Raw genomic sequence first — 17,500 nt, 5'->3', positions numbered from 1 at the left:
AGAACAGACAGGGAACGATTTATAAGATCAATTGTTCCGACTGCCAAGCCTCCTACATCGGTGAGACTGGCAGAAACCTCACAACAAGACTGACTGAACACAGACGGGCGACGAGGAAAGGTGATGTCAGCAATCACATTGCTGAACACCATCGACTTACCAATCACAACATTGACTGGGACTCTGCGCAATGCCTAACCTACAGCACTGACTATTTTCAACGACTGACTCTGGAAAGCTGGTTTACTAACTTAGAACAGACTCCCCTAAACAGATGTCAACAACTACCCGCCCCATACAAACGACTCATTCACGACATAAACATCACAAACGACCGAAAAAGAACAACCTAGCTTTACCGACAGACCGAAACAGACCAATCACGAACGACTTACGTCACTTGAGTCTTACAGCCAATAACATCACGGCAAAACCAACCGATCATTTCACACGAACTGGAATAAGAACATTCTACTGACAACAATCACTCACTTGACTCTGATGATGACTTCCGCACAGGTTGTCGAAACGTCAGTCACTGCCACCGACAACAGTCCTTCTCAGGACTACACTCACCCGGACGATCAGACTACACCTTCACATGTTACCCCCGGGTTCAAACCATTTACTGCACAGTTCTTAGTGTTCTCATTAAACACAGTTTTTTTGGATTTCAAAATATTTGTTTGGATTTGCAAAATATTTTCGGATTTTGAAAAAATTTTCTTGGATTTCAAAATATTTTTTCGGATTCGCAAAATATTTTCGGAGTTTTAAAAAATTTTTTTTGGATTTCTAAATGTTTTTTTGGATTTGCAAAATATCTTTGGATTGTCAAACTTTTCGACAGTGAGTTTAAAATAAATATTGCGATTTGAAATAATTTTCGGGATTGGAAAAATATTTTTGGATTGTCCCTTTTCGGCTTCCGTAATTTGCGAGACAGATCAAGTTTTGAGTGATTTTAATCATTTATCCAGACCTACAATGCCTTGATTTTTCCCACGAGAAACTGGAGAAGTCCCTTGGTGAGATAAATCCTATTGTGGAATTCATGCCGCACAGTACATCAGGATCTCCGTATACTCTGTCTCACCTGTCAAATTTAGTCACCACTCCCTCTCGCACGGAAGCCGATCCGTTGCAGTACCTGTTAGATTCCTTAAAAAAAATGCCGACGGTTAACAGAGACACATTTGAGCCCACAGAACCCACCTCAAACCTCCAGCAGTCTCTTGAGGACAAGAAGCAGACTCGACCGTCACCAGCTCCCAAGAGTACGGGAGCGTTCAGAAATGTGGACCAGAAGTCTGATTACAAAGATGTTATGCGCCACTATGAAGACGTGGTGAATACTTTATTTCAATCTTTCAAGGCGAGATATAAGAAGAATTAGATCTCAAAGCGGGAGCATGAGTCACGGAAAGACATCTACAGACATAACTTGAGGTGGGTCGGCATGGCAACCAACAACTTATTAATCTTTATTTAAGATCTTGTGTGACTCCGTTGTTTATGCATTCACTTCTGTGATTGGGAACCTACCTTGACGGTCAGACTGTCTCGCTGGTAATTGTAGGTCGTTAATTCGGAGAACGAAGAGAACTGCCTCTGCCACAACCTCGTTCCCAGGATCTCTCATCTTCCCGCCCTTTCTCGCCATTCATCCCATTTTTCATTATTGACACAGAACGTGTGTAAACCATAGAGGGGTGTTGGGTGCCAATTCGACGAGTTTACTTGCGTGAGAGGACTTTATCTTCCGTTTGTAATAGCCACAACTAGTTCAGGTGGACCAGGCAAAGAGAAAGAAAACTTTTCTTCTTAACAGTAATCTTATCTGAAGATTACGTTATTTGGTCCGAACTACACTATGGTCCTTGCAACGGTAGTAGTTGAAACAGATAGGGAGACAATGGGCGTGTATAGAGATACGAAGTCTACACGGCCACAGTCTAAGCGTTTTCGATATGTGCCAGAGGTGAGAACCAGATCACAAATTTTTATTTGTACCTAGGAAATCACCCTATTTTTTTCCTGAAATAAAAAAGACCTTTTAAAATAAAATATAAAATCTTATAGTAGTGTCTGTATTTCTTCCGAATTCCTTGATTTGCCTTAAAACGAACTGCTACACGTTTAACTTTAGCTTCTTGGAGGTTTTTAACTACAGTGTGATATGTAAACAGAAAATTTTCGATCACTGATCTTGACCAACTCGCTCAACAGGTTTATCAAGTCCAGAAACCGCCAAAACCTTGGCTATAGACTCAAAGCAAATCACGTGGCCGACATGACTGAAGAAGAGATCAGACAGAAGAAAGGACTACTGACGGATAAAGAACCTGATGTACTGAATGGCGGGAAGAGATTTGAAATACCGGAGGGTACCAATGTCAAAACCCTACCTGATACCGTTAACTGGGAAAAATCGGGTGAGAGGAAAGAACTCTTATAATAGATAAATACAAACAAACAGAGTAGTCGCCAAAATGAATCAAAACAAACACAGACGTCACTCTTACCTTAGTGAATTAGTCAGCCTTCTGGTTTCCATCGAGAAGCAAAAACTGATAGGAGAGGCTTAAAGAATTGTTCAGAAAGCAATTCTTGAAAATTCCAGATCGGGTGGGATTCATATTAAGCACTTAGTGGTACTATGGAAAACAAATGAGTAAAATTATTGATTAAACACTTAGAGGCCTGTCAGTGAACTTTACTGAAAAATGTTCTACTGTTTCACCAGGTGCAGTAAATCCGGTAAGAAGTCAAGGGATTTGTGGCTCGTGTTATGCATACTCTGTTACTGGTGCTATGGAAGGGGCCTATTTTATCAAGGTTTGTGAACAAAAAGATGTCACAGCGCTTTAATATTAATTGTTGCTGGCATTGTGGACAGTTAGCACCGTCCCCTTAGAACATGGCGCTTGTCAGACTAATAGTCTACTCCGGTTTGTTTCACTTTGTGTTTTAGGCTGATGATGAGTACCTTGAAACTACTTTTTATCATTTTCTGAGGTTTTTCATCGGATACGACGCACAGTGGACACAAATTTGAGGACCTTATGAGAGTGAATTAGCTTGAATTTGTTGTAGGAGACATCTCTTACTATCCGAGGTCGTACTGTAAGTTACGGATAGACTTTTTTCCCCGCGGACTTGAAGCCAAGGCGCGAAGCACGCAGGCCATAAATCCGAGCAGAAAATATGAGGTTTCGTAACTCACAGTACAGACCGAAAAAGCGAAGTTAAGTAGGTCATTGTTATGTCCGCTCTGGGTCCGAGTAGAGGGGGAGGACTTCAAACCTTAGAATTAGCTGGTCGTTCGGTGAAATATGGCCCAATAAATTGACCAATTATAGCGCACGTACTAATTGAGAGATGTAGTAAAAGAGTTTTGAGAGGAGGGGCACGTCCTAACCCTTTTTGGCCAATTCTGTCGCCAGGACAGTGAAAGACTTTTGATGTCACATACCGTACATAATTTCATTTTCGAATATGATATTATTGTAGACTGGAACCCTCCTCAACCTGTCTGAACAGCAACTTATAGACTGCTCGTGGGGGTTTGGTAACCGAGGGTGTAAGGGAGGATATCCACATCGAGCAATGCAGTGGGTCATTAAACATGGTGGACTGGCTACTGAAGACAGTTATGGAAAATATTTGGCTCAGGTAAAAAGATTGAAGAAACTTCATCAAACAATTTTAGGAGTATACTTATTGTGTTCTGCTCTTCCTGTTAATATCTCAACTGTCAAGAACTCATTTTACTAAAATAAGGATTACGGTTTTTACTCTCAATGGTGGATTTAGGGGGAGGGGCCCGGGGTGCCTACACACCCCCCCCCCCCATATTTTATGTTAAAAAAGAATCGCAGAAGGAAGAAAAGCCGGTAGGTGTACACTAACGAGAAAACAGTCCCCCCCTCCCCCCCTCTTAGCTCACGGTCTGGATGCGCAACTGCAATCATCCAATGAATCAAATTCGTTTTAAATGGTCAGGAGTGAAAGCAGAGCGGATAGATTCTACCAATCACTAATCTCCCTTCTCCTGTTTCGAAGACTCACTTTGTTTTCTATTGTATTTTTTAGGAGGGCTTCTGCCACTTTAAAAATACCACAACAGGTGCTAAGCTGGATTTTTACATGAATATTACCAAAGGGAACAAGCAGGAGTTGAAGCAGGCCATTGCTATATACGGTCCAGTCAGTATCCTCATCAACACCCAGCCAAAGACTTTTAAATTCTACGGATCAGGAATTTATTATGACTCTGACTGCAGTAAGTAATTTACACGTATTGTAATTTAAAGGCTGCGTGGAGGTTTTTTAACTCTTTGACCCTTAGGCGTGACTAGCATCTAATTTCTTCTTACAATATAACCATTGATTCAAATATTAGCGGAGCTCGCAGAGCGTAGCCCCATAATTTTACAAATTGGTAGTAGTAACCCATCAAGCCAAAAAAATTTGGACTTAGGACCGTACGGGAGTCCGTACAAGGTGCTACTTTTAGTATGCGCGGTCAACTGTACCGTGGGCACGTCAATGCCACGGCTTTTTCTAGTAGTCCGGTGGTCAGTGCACTAGGCTCCGAGTCGGACGACCGGGGTTCCAGTCCTGGCCGGGACAAGGCGTTGCGCCCTTGAGACGTGCCGGGAAAAAAAATGCGAGCTCCGCTTTTAAGTTTGGCTAAATCTATATATAAAAGTCACAAGAACAGAAAGAAAATGATAACCACCTTAAAAAGCTCTCGATTGTTAAAAAACTCCTTGTCAGCACCTTAGAACGTGTATGAAGAACAGTACGGAGAATACATTTACTGATGTCAAAGCGTAAATAGTTAAAGGATTTCATTCACGAGGTACGATTCATCCTAACCAGTGAAGGTGGCCAATTTGGTGAGTTTCTTATCCTCGTTTTCAGCTCATGCATTGGACCACGCGGCCTTAGCTGTCGGATATGGAGTTGAAAAGGATGAACCCTATTGGCTGATTAAGAATTCTTGGTCAAAAGCTTGGGGAGATGAGGGATATATCAAGATCGCCATAAGAAATGACAATTGCGGTGTTCTGCAGAAGGCTGTCGTGGTCAAGATCAGAGATGATTAAATTTAATGATTAAAGAAGTGTTTGATATAAGAACACGTAGTTAGCAAAGTCTCATCTTTTCCTCTATCTTTTTATGTGGTGACTATGAAAACAAACAGCATTTTCTTTCTCAAGCTTTTTTGGGGCACCTGCTGGAGTCGCTGAGCGGGTAATAGTTCGGGGCGCCTTGGTCGGGTATTAGAAATTTTTCAAGAAGCTGTATAGATGGCTTGGTGAGACTGCATCATTTAGAAGCTTGATCGTCTTTTGTTCGTGGCTTATTCGTACTTTATTCGTAACTTAGTCGTATTTACTGATGTCAATTGCTAGAGCGCAATTGCTAGCTCAATTGGTAGAGCGCTGCACTAGTATCGCAGAGGTCAGTGGTTCGAGTCCCGTACAGGCCTGAAATTTTTTTCAGGTCTGATTTTCACTATTGCTCAAATAGTGCTTTACTGCGAAGGATCGTTCACATATACGTCTCATAACCGCAGTTCATACATATGTTTCATATGTTTGTTGTTGTTTGATTTATCATCTACGGGTTTATGTCGAATTAATTTGATGGCCTGCTCCCAGTTGGCTTGTTAGCTCAATTGGTAGAGCGCTGCACTAGTATCGCAGAGGTCAGTGGTTCGAATCCCGTACAGGCCTGAAATTTTTTTCAGGTCTGATTTTCACTATTGCTCAAATAGTGCTTTACTGCGAAGGATCGTTCACATATACATATACGATACTTAGCTTTGTCGTACTACATTCGTAGCCTTAGTCGTGAGTATATTCGGGGCTTAGTCGTGCTATATTCGTGGCTTAGTCTTGCTTTATATATTCGTAGCTTAGTCGTGCTATATTCGTAGCTTAGTCGTGCTATATTCGTAGCTTAGTCGTGCTATATTCTTAGCTTAGTTGTATTATATTCGTAGCTTTGTCGTACTATATTCAATCGTAGCTTAGACGTGACTGCATTCGTGACTTAGTGGTACGATATTTGTGGCTTAATCATATTATATTCGTAGCTTGGTCGAACTACATTCGTAGCCAAGTCTCCTTAGCTAAATTCGTAGAGTAGTCATATTTTGCTGTGACGCAGTTTCGCTGGCTTCTTATCAAGATCGTACGGCATTCAATGTAGCTACCGTTCGCACTACATTCTTGACAGTCCTCAACATTTGATAATTCACATTTTTCATTCTGCAGTCTTCACGCTCCGTCATATTAAGTTAAGGTAAGATGTGTTGGTGTTAGTTGTGTTTACGAGTTGCCTGAGGTTAACTTCCGACACAAAGAATGTTAAGCTGCTCTTGTAATTATAATTGGCCTGTAAAGCTTTCTTTTTTCAAATTTCGCTACATTCTTTTATGCAGACAAGTTATTCAGTGCTATTTAGAGAAATGCACGTTCGGTCATTTGTTTTCGTTAACACTTTTAGATGTGTTTTGTAAAGCAAATGCCCTGATAGATGAGTTAGTCTCAGTATTATTAATATTAACTGTATATACATGCATTTCTTTTGTAATCATTGTTTACATTTTTTTTTGTATGCCATGTTTGTATAGACACTGACGGGCCGCACTAGTAAAGGGCCTAAAATAATTGGGAATGTACCGTTAATACACCACTTAAATAAAGTGTTAAACCTAAAAATGAAGATTGCATTAAACTTTGTAAGAAATGTTGCACATTGTTGAACTGCTCTTTAATTTTTTTGCGCGCTCTGCTCCCGTACCAAATACCCAGCGATGTTCCTCCTTATCGCAAGGCGCTTTGCGCCATAAACTTTTATAGTCGTGTTTTTGGCTTCGAGAGATGTTTTGTTTAGGGATCTTTCCCGTGTCTTTTAAAAGGGGTACTTCTCGGTAGAGATTCTCGAAATTCTTGATCTGTCCCTAATAACAGGGGAAGCTTTGTTACTTAAGGTGGCTGAACACAGTTTATGCGCGCGCTTTTGCTGATGCAATTCAGCGCGCGCACAGGGATTACAAAAAACAAACATGCCGTCAAAAGAGCGATCCTTTTAATTACTTAACACGTACCCGCACTATCTGTGCTATTTTCCTCTAGAGTTGGCGCAGTGTATTGAGGGCTTTTATCTTTTATTAGAAAGATATGTAAGAAAAGTTAACGGTGCATAGAACAGGGCTGAATAACGTCTGCGCATGTGCGAGATCTCTTGGCTCGCGCTAGCGCCAATGGCCTGGGCACCATAACAAACTTCGAAAAAATGGCGGCGTTTTTAAAAAGTTTCGTATAGCGCCCGGTTTTTGGTGAAAAGGTAGTGCCAAACTGAAAACGGTAGAAAGAAATCTTTACGCTAGTTCCCTCGTTCATTGACCAGCACATACACTTTTGTACACTGAGGTTTAAAGGTTGTACACTTAGTGAAAACAGCGCGTTAACACGATAGATTTATCGAAGACTTAGCAGATGACATCTTAGGCGGTGTTTTGGATGTTATCGACGTCCATCCTATAGTTCTTTAGTTCCCATGCAAAGCCCAATGAGCGGAGTTGGTGGTTTATTAAGCGAACACGAGCTGGAGAAACATGCCAAGGTCGATTGAGGCGGTTTGACGAGGCCATTGCTCGGTTTGTGGAGGGAAGTTTAATTTGCTGGGCTTGCACTCGGCATTGGATTAGAGCAGCTCGGGAAACCAATGAAAATTGCTCGGGTCCACTCTTGGAGCACTCCAAAGAGCTGTCGAAGAGCAAAGTCCCGAGGCGGTTCTACCGTGTATTTGATCGGGTTCGAGCTAATGTCGCCACTTAACGGCCCGGAACCCGATGGTGCAACAAGTGTTCTACAATTGCTGATAGTGTTTTCTGCAATGAACCAGATTATGTTCCACCAGTACAAGTAAGTGAAGTGCTTATTTTTGCCTCATGTTGTTTAAGCAACATTGAGATAATTATAGATATAATTGCAAAAGCACTCAATATTTGATGCCCCTGAAAATGAAATACCAGTCTCACACAATTCACACACACATAAAATAGGCTGGAGCCACATTTTGTTTGTTTATTTGCCAATTTGGCCCACCAAAAAGCCAGACTGCATAATTGCTACTTTGTTATCACAAAAAATCGTTCCAGAACAATACCAAAATATTTTAACATGTATCTGCTAAATAAATTGACCCTGAATGTAAGAAAATCTAATTTCGTCATATTTTTTCCTGCTCGAAGAAAATTTACTTATCAACCTAAAATTATGATGTTTGATAACGAGCAGAATAAAAATGTAGCTTTAGAATGTAAGGAATTTATAAAATACTTAGGGATACTAATTGATAATCATCTAACTTGGAAACATTATATTGATCATATAAAAATTGAAATAAGTCAAACCATTGGTCTAATATCTAAACTACAGCATTTTGTTCCAAAACATACTCCTATAAATATCTATAGATCTCTTGTTGCACCTTATCTGAGCTACGGGCTAATAGTTTGGGGCCAGGCATGTAAAACATATCTTGATAAGCTTCTAAAGCTGCAAAAACGAGCTCTACGTTTTATTTTTTTTTCTGACTGCAATCTGCATGCAATTCCTCTATTTTCCGATGCTGTTATTTTACTGCTACAATTTTCTTATTATGAGTTTACAGCTAACCTGATGTTTGATATTAGACACAAAAACGCACCTAGAAGTATTCGAGACCTGTTTCAAGACATTTCTAATATTCACCCCTATAATATCCAATCCTCTGCTTCGCACAACTTCTACACACAAAGCTCTAGGCTCTCTATTCAATTGAACTCGTTTTCTAGAATTGGAACAAAAATTTGGAATGAGACACCTCTTACATTAAGGAATCTCCCCAAAACATGACTTAAAGATAAAAATTAAAAGAGCACTTTTCAATATTCTGTCTTCGGAAGACTCCTATCTCGACATACGAAACATCATTCAAAAGGTCAAATTTTCTTAAGGTTTTTAATGTATTTCTAGAATAACAAGTATAGCCTTAATTGTACTATTTTTGTATTTTTGTAGAATCTTTGTTTTTATACCTACTCTTTTTATTTAACTTCCCGATTTCTGTAAACCTGTATACTTATTCTCTCTAATTAATTTCCTGATTTCTGCAAACTTGTAAACCAACTTTTTTCTTAGTTAAGACATGACCCACCTAGATTAGCTAGCTACCTGTGGGCATGTCCAATTTGTTAAAATAGTCATTAGAAATTAGAATAAATAAACAAAAGTTGTAAAGGTTGTTGCTGTTGTTGTATCTGCTCCTTACTTTTCAGAGAAACACTAAGGCATCTACATCTTCTCCAACCAGTACTAAATCATCTGATGGCAGACAGGTACATGAACATAAAATAATATTATAAGAATCAATTTCTAATTATAAAAATTGTCCTAATAAGTGACATGGTGATGTTTTGGTATGAATTTTGTTAGGAGAGTGCTTCACAAAGCATGGCCAGTCAACTTGACAAAACACTACAAAATAAGGAAATAACATCTTCAGGTAAACAACTTCCCACAAACTTCCTATTTCTGTAGTATAACACATGTAATTTGTTTGTAATGTATTAACTAATTAAAAGTAAATAACTTTGAGGGGGCACTGCAACAAGAGGGCACCTGCAGGTATGATAGTCATGTAAATCTAAAATAAAATGATTCTCTGATTAAACACTCCCTCCACATCATCCTGCACTTCATTACTATTTAAAAAATAGTTATTGAATTGCTTTTATGGTTTAAGACACTTAACAACATACCTCATAATTTAGGAACAGTGACATGTGTCTCATTCAAATAATTGAATTTATCGATCGAGTAACATAAGCAAACAGTAAAAAAAGTACTGTACAGGGGTATAGGTATACGTAACAAAGGCTGCTAGTTTCGAAAGAAACTGTTTGGGGCTGCGTCGGTGGGAGTAACGAAATAATTTGGATATATCAACAAAGTTGAAATAATTTTGTAAATTGGCCACCGTAACGATTACAAAAGCTGACTTTTCGAGCGTTAGCCCTTCGTCGGAGCCAACAATACGTAGCTACACGTAGCCAACAATACGTTCCTTGAGAAAGCATTTTTCTTAGCTTTAAGTTTTGCGAGTCAGCTTACGAGTGCATGCAGGTGCTGGCCATTCATGTTTCACGACAACACAGAGCGTTTGTATTCACATAAATATTAACTTACGACTAGCGCAAGAAAGGTGCCGTTTTGATTACAAAACAAACTAAGATCGTAATACTCACCTCTGGCGACACTTTTCCAAACTCTCATGTTGCCTTCAATGTGTCCCAAACATCATTTCTTTCTCAAACGAAGCAGACGAGTGTAAATCGAAACGAAGAACGCGTCGTGGCGGTTGAATGAAAAGGCGTCTCCAAAGCTCAGAATATTTACCGCGTTAACGACAAGTTTTCTCGTATTTCTCGGCATTTCTTTGGGGAAAAACTTCGGATTGTTCAAATTTTCAATTTCAAAAGCATAAAAAGGAGGTATTTGTGTTTAGGTGCAAAAATAATGGAAGATTTTCAGTTCCTTTCTTGTCGTTAATCAACTGAACAGGAAAGAACCACCATCACGTTTGCGCCGAAATTTTGATCTTGTTGTAATGACATCTCGCACATGCGCAGACGTTATTCAGCCCTGTCGCCTAGTCTCAGCTTTTTCGTCGTTACCGAAAGATTCAGTTAAATGCAGCGGATGCCTAGTAAGTAAAAAAATTGCCATTGAACACAGGGATGAAAAACGTCTGCGCGTGCGCCAGAGACCCGCGGTATGAAACGTGGGCTCAGACGCGCGCTTATTTAAACTCAATACACTGCTCAACACACTTTGCGGGAAACGAACAGCCATTACAAAAGTTTAAAAAATAAGGAAGCCGTTGAAAAGATAAGATAACGTTTTAATTCTCATTTTTGAAAAGAAGAAAAGAATTTTAAAAAATTGCGGGGGTGTACAAATTGTAACAAAAAATTGTTCTCGCGCCGAAAAACGGTCTTTTGTGCAAAGTTCCAATACAGTTGCGAATTGGCTCAATTTGAGGCAACGTTTACAGTGTCGTGTTGGCTTTTTCTGATCACTTTTTCGTCCGTTCATGCAAAATGTTGGTTCGTCGTTAAAAAAAGGAACAGTAAAGAACTTTTTTACGGCACTTCTAACTCCCTGTCACTTGGTGTGGAAAGAGCTGTGAACTTGCCTGAAGAAACTCGAGTTTGTTTACATCATCGTCGAAGGATCAAAAAGCAAGATAGTCGCTGCTCATCGCTGTTTTCCGACCAACAATCCAATTAACTAAACTTAATTCCTGTAAGCCTTTTCGAAATTTTGGACACAAAGGGAAGAAAGAAAGCGAGCTATCAATCAGGGACCACGTGGTGTGACGCCTGTGAAATAAAATTTTAAAAGTGTCAAAATAGCTTAGTTAAGTTTTCATAACATTAAATTATTTTGGAATTTACTTTCGTGTTTGTTATATTATCACCATTCAAATTCAAGACAGATACCAGTAATTTTGATCAATCATTTACCTTAAAACAATTGTCAAACCATTTCCTCTGATTATGGATATCTTATCTTATTTCATTCTAACCTTCCTTATTATTATTATAAATTTTTGTACTGTCTTGAAGTGGCTGCATTGCAAATTGAATTTAAAAAATAATGAATAAACAAATTTTTCAAAGAAATCTTTCAAAAAAAAAAAAAAACAAACAAACAAGCAAAAAGGGCTTTTCAATTTTCTAGAGACTAAAGATTCCTTTATGGAGTCCTTTACAATGAAAATCTTTCATTTTCCTTTTTTTCTTTTCTTGTGTATCTTTTTGTCTTTTTATGCTGTATTTCCTCATTTTCATTTTTATTTCCAGTGTAATTATATTAAGTTAAGAAAATTTGACTCACTATTTGCAGGTCAAAGGAATACCTTGTAGATATGTAAGAAAATAAAATAAAAGTGTGAAAGTGTGGACCCTCAATGCTAGTGCCCAATTGAACTACTGATAGTTTTTATTTTAATGCTGCCTTATGACTGACATAACTGCCTTGCAGTTTGTAGGTCCCTCTGTGCAAATTCTCTATTGAACAACTAACATTTTATTTTCATCATTTCACACTTGCCACCCTCACGCTTACTTTCCCCTTATTAACCCAATATTTTTGTGGAGATTTGGGAACCCTTTCATTTGGGATTCCATACTTTTACACAATCAATCAATCAATCAAGTTTATTATCTATATGTGAGGCATGGTTACCCAGATTGCCTGAGCCAGAGGCTCGTGTATGAAACATAAGACAGCAACCCACCCATCCCACCCCAGGGGAGGACATCCACCACACAGTAATCCCATGTGTGAGAAATTAACGTCTCCTACCCCTAACCCTGCAGGAGACGAGGCCTATGGTTTATTGGTCGTTATCCGAGAAGACTAGAATGTCTATCCATTTCTTGATATTATAGAAAGGTAGCAAATTCTCCTCAGTTATTTTTAAGACCATGAGTATTAGTCTGGCTGGGGCTCGAACCCTCGACCTCCCGCACAAAACATCCCAGCACTCTAACTATGTAATGCCACAAAGGTTGCTAGATAAATCTATTGCATTTTTTTTTTTTAAAGTTTTTCTTTCTTAAAAAAGAAAACAAAAAAAAAACAGTCAATATCCAACCACATCAACATGGCAATGTCATTTTCTGGTTCTTTCTGAGCACTATTTTACAGTCAACAGTTACTGGCAGAACAGGAAGCATCTCATGTACACTTATTGCCCTCTTGTTCAGCAAATTATTTGATTCATCCAATGTGGATATTTCTGTAATAAGCAGTCCACTGAGTCAGGCGTGGGTGTACCAGATAATTGTTCAAGGAATCTTACTAGGCAACAGGATCTATGACTCAATCAAACAAAACTCCTCAAACCTTTGGTGTGTTACAACCTCTGCAAGGCCCTAAAGCACTGAACAATATTATCGACCATACCACTATTGGTCCTGAACTTCCTGTCAGCATTAATCCTGAAGCGATTCCGGCTTCTGTTTTCATTGAGTTCCAACACCATTGTACTCATTCCAACTTTCCCAGGAATTTTTCTTTTTGATAGCACATTCACGAGAACACTGGGTTTCATGTGGCTTTTGCTGAGTGGCAGCATTCATATGAGCTCCTCTCATACCATATGGACACGGCTGTTTCAAAACGCCCGCCAGTGGAAATTTAGTTCGCGCATGTCAGATTTACATTTTCAATTTGAAACCGCTGAAAATGTACGCTGAACGGCTCAACAAGAAAGAACCCACTGATAACTAAGTCACAAAAAGTATATGCGCAGAGTCCAAGGAAATAGCTAACTTATGCGCATACATTGTTTTTTGCTTCTCTGGTTAATGTTCGCCTAGGAAATATTGCGTGTGCGGGATAGTTAACTATGCGACGGCTGAAAGGCACCTTGTTTTGACGCGAAATGATTTATGACCTCTTAGAGGTCTTCTTATTTTCAGGCAAGATTCTGATTGATTCGAATTTTTCTGTCAATAAAGAAACAACTCTGGCTTTATATCTCTCCTTTAAAGCAAGTTTCTGTACAAAGACGTTTTAATCCGAATTGTTTTGAGCAGTGTAATCCGCGCTTACTTTTCACCACCAAAATAGTAAATATGGCGCCCATTTCCTCTTTGACCTCGAACAAATTCCCCTAAACTACGCCAATTTATCTTTTTGATACAATCATGCTCACCCATGGGCCAAGTAAAGAATACAAGATGTATGACAAACTGCTAAAATATCCACGGCCATCTATTACGTGCAGGAAAGTCGCACTACATGCGTGTGATCTCCTCCCCAAAAACTGTACGTCATCGATCTGTCACGGGAAGCTACGGAAATAGTGAAAGCACGGACAAGACGTTTCTTTTGGTGGAAATTTCGATCACGATCAGGGACAATAAACCTTTCAATTATATTTTTTTCTTTGATCTGGTGGATAAATCGTTCTTCTTGGCATGATTCACATGGTTTACTGCGAGTATTCCCTTCCTCTTCAAATGGAACGCGCTACTAGCAATAACACAAAATTGCAAATATTCCCGCACCCCTGAAGAACCGATCGAGAGAGATAGACACCCCTTCCTGAAACGAGGTAAAAACCCAAAGGGTGTACCCTTCTGAAGCAAGAAGGTCGCAAAAAGGAATTTCGAAACATTTCTTTAGTCAATATTTAGTATTGCGTTGCTCACATCCAAGTTTAATTTAGGACTCGGTTCGGATATACATTTAGATGGCTACGTTTGGTCTCTCTGAACATCGAAAATTATTACAAAAAATTTGCCGAATTTGTGGACAGCGATTGTAGAGGACAAAAGATACGAGAACAGTTTTCTCTGCGCTGATAAGATAGAGATAATTTTTACAGCCTTTGGTGTTTGTAAAGATGACCTTGACACGTGCCCTCCCAAGTTCTGCCACAAGTGCTTCAAGTTGCTCTAAGAGGCACATGCCTTGCAATCAATGTGTGGCCTCAACACAAACGAACTTGAAACTATAAGATCTGTAGTTTCTTCAAAGATCATCAGAAACCTGGTAGGAAGAAGAAGAAGAGTAAACCTGGAGTAAAACTCAGAGGACTCTGCTGGACCCAAGGAACAAGTAGAAATGGTGGAAGGGATGTCTAGTACTTTAAGCTTTCAACCACCCCAGCCACATTCTCATTTCCTGAGGAGGTAAAGAATCTACCAAGTTATTGAAGATCAGAACCTCTTTAACCAAAACAGTTTTGTTACAATGAAATATATGAAGTTCATATATTTCATAATAATATTTCATATAGTTCATATACCAAAACAGTTTGTTGAAAACATCAAGCATGAGTAGATGTGCCCAATTTGCAAAGAGGTACGGGATCAATCAGTCCAGACAATGGCATTGTCTTTGCTATGTTCCATGCAAAAGATAGTGGGCCAATTTAAAGACAGCCTTAATGAAATATAAAGAACAAGTAAACACCTTGAAAGAAACAACCTGGGGGTGAGTAACAAAAAATGTATTACACTTTTAATTAGTCTAGATGATGAGACTAGAAATAGCATAATTTTGACTAAATTGTTCTTACATTTTCCCTATTTCTAAGGTGAAAAGAAAGTGGTTTTCCTGTTTGGTGTCTGAATCCCTATGTAAGATATTTGGAACAGCTGGTGCCTCAGGTCTGATCTAGACAATAATTCATGCATACTAATAACTATATGATTGAGCAATCAACTAAAAGAACTTAAATGTAGCCTGTACTGTACATTACTATTTCTGTGAAACAGGTTTTTACCATTAGAATTGTATTTGCAGGCAAGTATTTATGTCATTGGTGCAAGATAAATCCCAAAATGATGCAGGTCTCTTGCCATAAACATGGACATACTGAACTCCCAACCCTTAAAAACATTCAAGAGGATTATGAAAAGTTTGTAGCAGATGGCTCTGTTACAAGTCAACAAAAGTTTTATCACAAAGTGATTCATGAGAAACTGCCGGACATTGAATTGGACAAAGTAAGATAAAAGAATTTATTTACAGGAGTTGCTGAATTTACAAAGTCTGCATTCTAGTGTAAATATCATGCCAGCCTACTTTACACTACTACAGGAGGAGATAGACACACTCCTTAGAAATGCAAAGGAAGAGGTAATTTTTTCTCAATTTGTGTTTTCCAGTATCACTGCTGTACAATCCTCCAATTCCATCACACATGATTCAAACCTATCTTAATTTTTTAGTGAAGGAAGCTATGATTCTGTGTTATAGTTTATTGATTTATAATATTACACTAGCACAAATCAATTTAACAACCCATCAAATTATAGCTACTGCACAGTATGTAAAGTAGTTCATATTTCAATAGTACATCTCAACATTATAGGAAAAGCTTGCAGATGAACAAATGGAATTGGCTGCCTTTGAGAAAGCCAATGGACCACTACCAATTCATTTGGATGAGATTCTTAAGAAAATGAATGTGGAGAGACAAGCTTAACATGGAAAATCATTCATTTGTAACCATGTACACACTTGCTGCAAGGTAACATAACTTCTACCCTTAAATAGCTCATTGATGACAAGACTGATAAGCCAGGTAAGTGAAAGAATAACTGCCTTTCATGGAAAACATGAATACAATAATAGGATCATGTCTCACTATTCCCCTTTTCTTGTGTTCTTGTTGTAGAGGAAGACATCACAAATTTCTTCAGTTCATTAGGGAAAAATTCCCAGACATGATGATCACACCAAAGCTATATATGCTACGAGAACATGTGTGCCCTTTCCTTCGGCAGTCACATGGGTCTTGGATTCTATTGTGAACAAGGGATTGAAGGAATACACTCCGAATTCAAAACCCAGTCTCAGCATTTTGACGATGTGAAGAAAAAGGACACGAGATTACGTCAAATCCAGAATTAGCAGGGAAAGCTCCCAAACCTAAAGAGAGAAATTTAAAACGAAGAGCGAATGAGTAAAACGCTTCCCTTTACAGTGGCAATGTATTGGTTCGTTGACTAAGAACGTTTACTATATATGTATATCTAGCGTAATTTATTTGCTAAGTTCTCTATTGGACGAATAAAAGTGTGACCGCACTCTTTGGAACCAAAATTAGACTTTCTGCTCGAAATTCAGTACCTCCGAAATTCAAAATGGAGTCGTATAACGGCCGATCTTGACATATTAAAAGCGCCTTGAATGGACTTTAAAACAATTCGGATTAAAACACTTACCTCCGTCAGTTGTTTAGTAAGGTTTCACGTCTTCTCTTGTGACTCTCGCTTTGCTGGAAAAAATTCGAGCCTTTCCCAAATCAAAACCAAAGTTTTCAGTCGATTTCATAGGGTGTGCTTGTTGGGCTCCACTATAGCAACGCGTTTTCGTCGAACACAGGCAAAATTTAACCGATTTTACCCAAATTTTCGACAGCAAGTGCCTCGTCCATGTGCATCCATCCGCCATGCTAAATTTCACTCGCATACATTATCAATACAGCAAGATTTCATTGGCTAAACTAGACCTTAGCCCGAGTGGTTGCCATGGACGCCAGATTTATGCAAATGAATAATTTGGTATTAACCAGAGAAGTAATAATTAACTCGATGTTTCTTGTAGAACGCATGCGCGAACTAAATTTCCACCGCGAAACAGCCGTGATGGAAATAACTAATTTTCAATAGACCCATTTCAAGCGTGACGTCACATCACGTGACATTGCGAACTGGAGGACAAGCTTCAGTTTGTTTACAGCATGGCGGCGAAAGCGACTACGAAGCGTGGGTTGTTACCCGGTTATTTTGAAAATCTACAGCAGAAAGAATCAAAGGAAAGATATCTCGAAAAGTTAAAGTCTATCGAAGGACAAGATCCTTACGAAATTCCGCGCAAAGAGTGGATTGACGATGTCGATTGCT

At 39.0% G+C, this 17,500-nt stretch overlaps 1 protein-coding gene, 3 long non-coding RNA genes and 2 pseudogenes across 6 annotated transcripts in view; 4 read left to right on the top strand and 2 right to left on the bottom strand.

Annotated features, from left to right (window-relative positions):
- LOC148717580 (cathepsin L-like peptidase) overlaps positions 1-6,772 on the top strand; it is a 13,180-nt pseudogene extending 6,408 nt beyond the window's left edge. Inside the window, exons 2-7 of the transcript XR_015994842.1 lie at positions 981-1,449; positions 2,230-2,435; positions 2,747-2,838; positions 3,514-3,675; positions 4,096-4,285; positions 4,930-6,772. The product of XR_015994842.1 is annotated as a cathepsin L-like peptidase (transcript). The remainder of the gene's footprint in view (positions 1-980; positions 1,450-2,229; positions 2,436-2,746; positions 2,839-3,513; positions 3,676-4,095; positions 4,286-4,929) is intronic.
- A 745-nt stretch (positions 6,773-7,517) lies between these two features.
- Positions 7,518-9,500, top strand: LOC148717579 (uncharacterized; annotated as a pseudogene).
- LOC148717578 (uncharacterized) lies at positions 8,095-10,959 on the bottom strand. The gene is made up of 2 exons (XR_015994568.1): positions 10,313-10,959; positions 8,095-9,542 (listed from the first exon to the last, which is right to left on the bottom strand). It is a non-coding gene; the product is annotated as an uncharacterized LOC148717578 (long non-coding RNA).
- A 4,629-nt stretch (positions 10,960-15,588) lies between these two features.
- On the top strand, positions 15,589-16,681 carry LOC148717577 (uncharacterized). 2 transcript variants are annotated; one of them, XR_015994564.1, is made up of 3 exons: positions 15,589-15,728; positions 15,964-16,176; positions 16,270-16,681. It is a non-coding gene; the product is annotated as an uncharacterized LOC148717577 (long non-coding RNA). The 2 variants fall into 2 exon arrangements; XR_015994563.1 differs by having other exon boundaries at positions 15,964-16,681.
- On the bottom strand, positions 15,597-17,235 carry LOC111323390 (uncharacterized). The gene is made up of 2 exons (XR_002694157.2): positions 16,820-17,235; positions 15,597-16,523 (listed from the first exon to the last, which is right to left on the bottom strand). It is a non-coding gene; the product is annotated as an uncharacterized LOC111323390 (long non-coding RNA).
- A 28-nt stretch (positions 17,236-17,263) lies between these two features.
- Positions 17,264-17,500, top strand: part of LOC111336483 (uncharacterized) — a 2,891-nt gene continuing 2,654 nt past the window's right edge. The window contains exon 1 of the mRNA XM_088742853.1: positions 17,264-17,500. This exon is cut by the window's right edge and continues 176 nt beyond it. Within this exon, the coding sequence (XP_088598979.1) occupies positions 17,338-17,500 (163 nt within the window). The 5' untranslated portion in view covers positions 17,264-17,337.

This window comes from Stylophora pistillata, chromosome 13 (genome assembly GCF_964205215.1).
Source record: "Stylophora pistillata chromosome 13, jaStyPist1.2, whole genome shotgun sequence".
Taxonomy (NCBI): Eukaryota; Metazoa; Cnidaria; class Anthozoa; order Scleractinia; family Pocilloporidae; genus Stylophora; species Stylophora pistillata.
The sequence above is the reverse complement of the archived record's forward strand: the minus strand, read 5'-3'. Positions and strand labels throughout refer to the sequence as shown.